The 9,323-nt window shown below is 44.5% G+C and overlaps 1 protein-coding gene across 1 annotated transcript in view; it reads right to left on the bottom strand.

The window, feature by feature from the left end:
* Positions 1-6,313, bottom strand: part of UBN2 (ubinuclein 2) — a 55,614-nt gene extending 49,301 nt beyond the window's left edge. The window contains exons 1-2 of the mRNA XM_035544309.2: positions 5,840-6,313; positions 1,494-1,586 (exon numbers count right to left, since the gene is read on the bottom strand). Of these exons, the coding sequence (XP_035400202.1) occupies positions 1,494-1,586; positions 5,840-6,313 (567 nt within the window). The remainder of the gene's footprint in view (positions 1-1,493; positions 1,587-5,839) is intronic.
* Positions 6,314-9,323: the final 3,010 nt, after the last annotated feature.

Below are 9,323 nucleotides of genomic sequence, written 5' to 3' on the forward strand. Positions count from 1 at the left end.
GGAAGAGAGAAAAGACGGGGAATATACCTAACAGAAGAACTACTAATCCCTTACCACCTTCCATGCTTAGTGGTCCTAATCTAACAGGTTCTTCTTTATATAGAAGATATTCCCCTTCTGAGAATTTTGTGGTAGTAGGGGGCATAAGGTATTATTATTTACTGCTTTTCTAATGGCTATATTTGCCTTTTTTTTTTTTTTTTCAACTGAGCACTGAACACAAATCTTCATAAGTTTAATAACACCATGTTTTGTCCATAACTGTACATGTTTAGTTTTACATATACATTCATGCATCAAAGCTATATTGCTTCCACCACTCCCACACCGTCCTACATATATTGCTTTACATGCTCTACACTGGCTTTCATCTGCTATAGTTAAGCAGCGTGTCTCAGAACATTATAAAATCTTTAACTTATATTATGGAAATTATTTTTCTAGAAAAGTACAATTGAAACATTTCTCTCTGAAGTTCATGAAAATAATTTATCATTTAAATGAAAACCAAACAGTATTACGGAACTGCCTTCAGAGTATACTGGGTATATTGAGTTTCCATCAATTCCTCCAAAACTGATTCTTTTCACTTTAAGGATTTCTTTTGTTACGTATCACAGCAAACATGTTCTGAAATAGTAATTACTTCTACAGAATATTTAGGCCTGACATGCTGAGAAATTTGCCTTTGACAGGGAAAAAAAGTAAAATTTTAATATGTGTATTAATAGTAAAAGATACAAACGACTGTTGTTTCCCTTCTTTATTATTGAGGTGCTCTATTAGTAATCCAGAATATCAACGTGTCTAGGCATGATGAGTTTTGATTGCCAGCTCAGAATTAATCACCCAACCCTACCCATATGAATTCTTAAAGACCTGTCTGGGTGTGGTTTTAAGACAACATTTTTTGATTTCTACCTTCATTTATTATTGAAAGCCTCTATATTAATACCTAGTGTTGTTCAAGTCATTCATGTTACACTTTCAGGAGTCAGCAGAGTATCTTTAGGCAGCTGGCAGCTACAAAATAAACTCAAGTGATGACTTAACAACAGCTTCCTATGGAAGCATTCTAAACTAGTCAAATTCATCACGATTCATCAGTATTTAGCACAAACAGAAGAACTGTTCAATAGTGCACAACAGCATTACGTACAAATTCTTTCCTCCAGCACAGTTATTTATCATTAGTATCGATCTGCATCTATTAGTCAGTTGTATTTATATATGAAGCTTTTCCAAGAATAGCTTCACAAGCTATAACATCCTATAGACAGATCTATTTTGCAGACTTGCCTAATAAGCTTGTAGAAGCTTCAAGCTACTTAGATGAAATATAAATGAGATGATCAGCTCAGATATACACAGAAGTCATTTGACATTACTTCAGCAGCTCTATCAGGAAAAAAAACCCTGACGTTAACATCCATGCCACACTAAGTTACCACGATTAATTATCTGCATGTTTTAACAAAGGTACAGTAACTCACATATTTTGCCTCAAACTTCTTGGCTAGCATTTCCACTTCATGCCGTTCACGTTGTTCATCATTAAAAGGATCTTCTGAGTGAACTGACTTCTTCTGAAAAAGGCAGAAGTATACATTTAATTTCAAGAGAAGCGCAGAGTGCATCTAATAAAAGCCCATGAAATGTCAATAAACTATTTAGCATTAATTCTATACCCTGAAGACTGCGTCCAAATGCTTATTCTCTAAAAATGAGTTTAACCCGTTCAATTATCATTCAGTTACTCTTCTTCTAATGAGAACACAAACAGAAAAGACTCAAAGATATATATATATATATATATATATATATATATTCAAGTATATATATTCAAGTATTCCACTACAACCTCAGCCAAAAGTGAAAGCATGAGAGAGCTAGCACTATTTGAGCTCACAGAGAAAGAACTCTCTCTAAACTTAACTTCTTTTCACTTCAACGTACACTGGTGCCTATCCTACTGGTGCCACAATCCTCTCAGACACCACATGCAAGGTGTACCTGGTAGGCTAAGCAGCAAGAAAGCAACTAGAAGACTACAACACAAAATCATAGTCATAACTAGTAACATAACTCCTTGAAGTCTTACTGTTATTTTTTTCTTCAGAAAACTGTAATCATAGCACAAATATTACAAGACTGCCACTACAGCAGCCAGAAGAATGATTTAATACTCCAGCTGTACAAATAAGCAGGAAGCACACACTGAGTTTTCACTGACAAGAAGTCAGTGAACAATAATCACGAGTATGACAAGTTTTGCCTTTTTTTTTCCTCCTCTCAGAAAAAGTACAACAGAAGAATGGAGCCACAACCTCCAAATCAGAGCCTATATATAAAATACAGTAATTCTTGTACAGGGGAGGGTGTAATAAGATGCTAAAACGTGGCAGAATTAAGTTAAGCCTTTTTGGATGCCAACTAACTTTACTGCACGCATGGACTGCTCAATGAATGAAGATCCATGGTAGACTAACAGGAACAAAAAGCAGTTTCCTACACTCTGAAGAGCAAGATCTTCCCCAGTGTGGAATCTGAGTACTTAGAGGGAAAAAACATAAAAGAGGGTTATAGTTAAACGTGAAACAACTAATAGGTTACATACACATTTCCTGCAGGTGTAACTTAATATAAAATTAAAAAAAACCTGCTCAGCTCATACAACACCCTTTTTCCTCCTTCAGTGGGAAAAACCTACTCCACACCTGCTAGGGAAATGGCTTTTTTTTTTGAATTGTGATATAAAGACAAGTTGAGGCCAGAGGTCAAGTAAAATTTAGTACTGAAGTCTTTAACTTTCCTCTCTCTACCAAACATTCAAAGCCATAGCTGACTATTGCTTTGAATACTTACGCATTATTGGCAAATTTTAGTCCTGACAGTATATCTAAGGGCTCTGCCAGTCAAGAAACTTCAAGACATTACTACTTCAGTACCTTCACAGCCTGCCTGACAGAAGCCAACTTGGGCTTCTGGCTCATCCACTTCAAGTTCAGTTTTACACAGCAAGATTCAAATCGCACCAGCAGCATAGGAGGCGTACTTTTCTTTCTGCCAGTTGAAGAGGCAAATAAACTCTTCGACCACACTACTCTGTTACTCATGTGCCAAAAGTTTTACATAAATAATTCCTACCAAAACATGAACTATACCAACAACTCTATCAAAGGATGCTGTTTTTCTTAAGATAAAAAAGTAGGACAAGGACATCACAAGTTTATTGTAAACACTTCCACTAGCTTCTCATTCAGACTGAAAACCCGACTTTAGAATTAAAAAATGCAACGCTCATACCGTCAAGCAAGTTTGGGGTGTTTTTCTGTTTGTTTGTTGTTTTTGTTTTTAACTGTTTAAGGGACCTATTAAAGCAATGTTTGAAGTTATTCCCATACATCCTTCCCAGAACAGCCGACCTCTGGAGAACTGTTCCGGGTTGCTGCAGTTCGAAGCAACACTACAAGATGAAGATGTGTTCCTAATTATGTAACGCTGAACTCAAATAGGAACAGTTATAAGGAAGTTGAGCAACTTATAAGGGATAAGGAGCAAACAATAGCCTTTGGAAAACCCAATCAATCTTTACGCTACAAAAACAGTTTGCATAACTAAGTTTGCATGAACTGTTCACATCAAGCTGATTCATTACAGAACTAAATTCTGAAATCCAGAACTCAGTTTAAAACTACAGCATTAACTGCCAAATAGTTACTACCTACTCAAGAGTAAATCTCACAGATTGGGTAGGAAAGTGGCAGAGGGCTGAAGTTTCCTGGTCAAGTTCCATTTTAACAAGGTAGTTTTCTCTTCCATAGCTACTGTACTCGACAAGCAGGATCAGTTTTCCTTTCCTATAATTGTTTCTATTTTAGCACTTTGAACAGGTTACATAATTCGTTGGTCTGAGAATGAGCAGGTAAGAGACACACTTCTGTCATCCTAAGCCTCCTGCATTATGCAGAGCAAATTCTCCTCTTAAACATGCTTTAACCACAAAAGAACCTTGACACACTAGTTTTATGGGTGAGCAAAATGTGCTTCCTCTCTCTTTACATGCTGACTGATACAAGATTGTAAGTCCTTCCTACACCATGTCAAAGAAGCTTTTTCAATTTCTACTCTGTAACAAGCAAGAACTTAAACTGACAGGACAACTACACATCTGACACTTTTTACATAATCAGTTGTTGTTTTTCCGTACAGTCCAGTGAGAAATGGGACATAACTATCTATTGACTTTCAATCTGGACTCTACATAGGGCTGAAAAAAAGATGGGATTTCTTATAAAACAATTCTAACACTGTTTCTATCTTAAAAGCATAATTCTCTGATTCTAATTGTACTAAAAATCCACTATTTTTTTTTCCTTTCCTTCTCTCCAGGATACATTGAATTTGCATTAGAACTACGTTAAAATGTCATTTTGTCCCCACTTATGCAATTAACATATTACCAACCTACAGAAAAAAGCAATTATGGAGCTTGAGACTGCCAAAGGCAGAAGTCAGCCTCCATACACTGAACCTCTTCTAAACACTAACACAACTTCTACCTTCACACAGGAATTGCTCAGAAAGATGGCACTTCACCAAGCAGCAGACTACTACTACAACAATTTGGAGCAGTCGTAACGGGCACTAACGGCTGTAGGACAGGATGAACAAAAGGAACCTTTTAACTTGCATCAGAAGATCTCAGAGGGATTATTAAAATCAGCCATTGATTTTTCTGTCTTCTACATTTGACAACAATCCAATTCTACAGCCCTCGTACTACTGTGAAAAAAGCGAACAGTCTGGTAAGTACCGTTACGGAATCAGCATCATCTAGAAGCGCTTTTCTTCATAAAACAGGAGTTTTAACCAATCTTGAGTTTGTGATGATTCAAAAACCTACTGACAATATCAGTACTGGTACTTGATATTTGCTTTTAGTTTTCAACCAAAGCTACCACAACCTTGTCAGTAGCAGCTGCCCCTTCCCTTTTCCAAGGAGATTGGAACTTTCTGTAAAATTGATCACTGAAGTTAAGAGAAGCCACAACTACCTAAATCAAGCGTAACTTTATCATGTCCTTAACTCCCTGTGAGTGACTGGCTCAAGTGTGACCAGCTTAAGGACATGCATCTCTCATTCCTACTTGAAAGCAGAGCCTCTATGACTGGCTGATGCCACTTGCTTCTTTAAGTTGTCCGTACCAGCTTTTCTCCTTAAAAACCAAAGCAGCTCGAGTAGGAAGTATTTTCTGTTTGGGAGGAAACGGGGAAGTACTTTCTTCTGGAGTGAAGTTTCTGACAGTTACAGGTGAGGTTACAGTGCCAACAACGTTAACTCTGAATCGCCCCTGCCCCCCCCCCCCCCCCAGACTGCAGAAACTCATCTCCAGGACTGCTTAACGCGCACTTTACTGCTCCACGAGGCTCGCTGCGGAGCCGGGCTAATAACTCTTCATTTACTTGCACAGAGCCTATAGAGAACCTGAAATAAACGGCCCGGCAGCGTAACAGTTCCATTCCGTTGGCAGTAAAGTAAAACAGAAATAAACCCTCCCAGGCACAGAGGACACAGGGCAGGAAACAGGCGAGGGACAGAGGGCTGAGTACGAGGGGCACGGGACGTGCTCGCCAGCTCCATGCGGGATCCCAGGAGCTGCGGGGCGCCGCCTCGCCTTCCCCTTCAGGCCAGGAGGAGGCCGGAGGCACGGCGAGGCCGCCGGACTTCCCCCTGCGGCACCGCCCCTCCCCGGCCATCCCCGGGCAGGACGGGGCGGGCGGCTGCCGGCCGGGCCTCGGGGAAGGGCCCGTGGGCCTCGGGGGGGGGGTCCCGTACCCGCGAGTCCCCGCAGAGCAGCAGCTCCGGGTAGCTGAACTCCACGCAGCCCTCCTCGGTGGGGTCCTTCAGCACCACCTCCAGGCGGACCGTCTGGCGGAGCGGGAGCGCCTCCTGCGGCGGCGGCGGCTCCTGCCGGCTGCCCTGGCGCGGCGGCGGCGGCGGCGGCAGCTGCTGCGGCGGCGGCGGCTCGGGCCGGGGGGGCTCCCGCTGCGGCTGCGGCTCGGGCCGGGGGGGCTCTCGGGGCGGCTCCAGGCGGGCTCCGCTCTCCCGGGGCGGCATCGGCGGCGGCGGCTCCGGCCGGGAGGCTTCGTGCGGCGGCTCCGCCAGCGGCGCCTCGCGGCCCGCCGCCGCCGCCGCCACCACCGGCGGCGGCGGCGGCGGCTCCGGCTCCCGCTCCAGCGCCGGGCTCCCGGCCTCGCGGCGCCTCACGGGTGACAGGCTGATCAACGGCACCCGGCGCGGCTCCGCCATCCTCCGCCGCCTCCCCCCACCCCCCGCCCGCCCCGCTCGCCCGCCCGCCGGCCGGCCCCCGCCTCCCGCCTTACGGTGACACCGCGCTCCGCGCTCCCTCCCCCTCGGCTGCTCCTCCCTCCCTCCCTCTCCCCTCCCCCGCTCCGCCGCCCGGTCGGAGCTGCCCCCCTACGTTCTCCTCGCCGCCCCCGCCATCTTGGCGCCCCCCCACATAAATAGAAGCAGGCCCGCAGCCCGCGCATGCGCCACCGGGCGGCCGAGGCCGGCGCGCCGCCCCGCGTCGCTGCTCGCAGCGCTCGGCTTCCCCCCCCCGCCCTTCTCCCTCCCCTCGACGTCACCGCGCCCGCCGCTCGCCCGCCCGCCCGCCCCCGGTTGCCTTGGCGATGTGCACGCCGCCCGCCGGCCGGGCCTTAAAGGGGCCGCGCCGCGCGGGGCAATGGCGGACCAACGGCCGGGCCCGCCCTGAGGGGCCCCGGAGCTGCTGCTTCGCGTTGTGGGGGCACCGGCCCCCGGTATGCAGGGGGCTGCGCCGTGCTCGTCCTGTACACCGTGCTGGCACCTATACACCGCAGAGGTGTCCAGAAACTGCACGTCAGTCACCAAAATAAAAACCTCCAAAATCCGAAAAATGATCAAGACTCTGTAATTCTGGGGGGGAAACAGTCGGTTCCAGGTTGTGAGGTGGTGGTGTGGCGGCATCTTGGCTCATCCGCACCGACATGCTCAATGAAGCGCGGCTGGGCCATCTGAGGGGATGGGCTTTGTCCATGCTGCTCCTTGAGCTGAGGCAGCCTGTCCCTGCAGGACGCCGGGGCCTGCCGTGGCAGCCGGGTGGTCCTGTGAGGACAGGGAGCTCTGTGGCCACCTCTGGTGCGTAGGGTGCCAGTTCTGGTCACAGGAAAAAATTCTGGGATGTCGAGAATGAGGTGTCCTCTAGACACAAGGAAGGCAGAGTAAGAGCAGCAGCAAGACTCCCTCCTCCACGAGCAAGAGCTGCCTGCAAAAGCACAAGTGTTTTAGTCTGTCACCACCTACTTTGACAGACTGGGTGCTGGTATCTCCAGACGGAGGTATGCCACCAAAACTGGTAGGTTTCAGGAAGTTATAAACACCCTCATATGCACTGTATTCTCCAACTGTTTTGGAGCGGACAGAAAAATGTTACAATTTTTTCCTCTGTAGCCTCAGCATTTCTGGGAAGGAAGAGTTTTGTTCTCTTTTTAAAAACATACTCATGTTATGCAAGACAAGTGTGATTTACATATCTGTATTATTCTGAATAATTACAGCAGACCATTCTGTATAGCACATTACCTCGCTTTACACTCTGCATCACAGCACATGATGGTTTCCTCTTACTGTGTATGAAGTTTTTTGACTTGACTTACTTTCATCTAGATGCCAGAGAAGATTCATGACACTGGAATGGTGTTACTGAAAAATTTGGTTCACTACAACGGAGGACATTCCAGAATCTTACTTGCAACAGGAAGTCAGTGGAGTGCCTGACCTGATCTGAGAAAGAGGCTGTCCTTTTGAAGTCCTTTTGAAAGCCTTTGTTGAGCTTTGTAGTCAAAGGAACTTGATTTATCTTAAAACCTTGCAGGTTCTAGTGCAACTAGCAAGCGTGGCAGAGATATTCCTCAAATATATTTTGACTTTCAACTTCATAAAATTATTTGTAAATCCCACCTGTTCTCCAGTTGAAAATTTCATACAGCTATTGGAGAAGACACGTAATAAGCAATGTGTTTTTGGACTCAACTGAGCATCGCTAAGCTACAGACCTGCAGATCCTGCTAGGCAGATTCTAGTCCCCACCAAAGCTTCTACACAGTCTGTATCATTAAGCCTTGCGATGATAGAAGGGGGCCTTTCCTTGTCAAAAGAGCAATTTAGTGTTCAGAAAGCAGAAGTCTTAGGTAGAAATCATGGGCTCTTCTGTGGCTCTGCTGAATGCTTGTTTTCAATTACCAGATGGGAGACTAGAGACTGAAATAAGTACAGTGTAGTAACAGGAATACAACAATTTATGTTCACAGGTAATACGTGCACATATCCTTGGAAAAGGGTGAAGATAAGTTGTGCATTGTAAGTATCCAACCTAAAAATCAATTCTATCTTTCAGTCTCGTAAGATAAGTATTTAGAAGTAACAAATTCAAGACAGGTACAGCACAAGAAAATGAGGCTTGCAAGTATCTAGAGTCAGTACTTTAAATTCTTGATGGTTGTGTAGATACACTTGGAACCACATCCTGGTCAGATTTGCAACGTGCTTTTTAAATAAGAAAAAAGAGATAGATAGCAATAACTGATCAGACCTTTGATAGAGTTACAGAGAAAAATAGTAGTAGTTCTTGGAAATAGCAGACAGCCATTTGTTCTAAGTTAAGACATTGCAGACTTTGATAGGAGTAGCAGCCTTTCACATGTAAGGTTTTTGTAGATACTTACTCTTTCGTTTTTATTCCCTCCTCTTCTTCCTCTCTTCTAGGAGCTTAATTAGACAAATAAATCATCAGAAATCTATTTTGTCTAACCTCTGATCAACTTGGAGCACACATTTTTTACGAAGCTCAACATTTGTTTATACAGCTAGACAAATAACAGTTCTAAATCTTTGAATTTAAAGTGAAGTTAGCAAAGACAGTTGCTAACTGTCAGGGGCTCTGTATCTTGGTGTCTTGAACTAAACCAGAAAGAAACAGCTGCAGATCCAAGCATAGCAGGCACTGGAATAAGTTATCATTACATTTTGTAAAAGATGCTGGAAGCAGCTAGAAAGACTTCCAAAAAAACAAAGCAAATCCACTAGAGCCTAAGTTCTTTATGAATTTCGTTTTGAATACACCAGCTTGTGCTATACCAAACAGTTTCAAGAAGATTTGTTTTTGTTTTAATCATTGTTTTCCTGTTGTGCTACCTGTTTTGTTCTTTGGGGTTTAGCCCTGCCTCAGACTACATATTGTTTGTATGCTCTATAATGTGCATAAAATGTAGAAGAAAAA

The sequence above is a fragment of the Cygnus atratus genome, chromosome 1 (genome assembly GCF_013377495.2).
Source record: "Cygnus atratus isolate AKBS03 ecotype Queensland, Australia chromosome 1, CAtr_DNAZoo_HiC_assembly, whole genome shotgun sequence".
Lineage (NCBI taxonomy): Eukaryota > Metazoa > Chordata > Aves > Anseriformes > Anatidae > Cygnus > Cygnus atratus.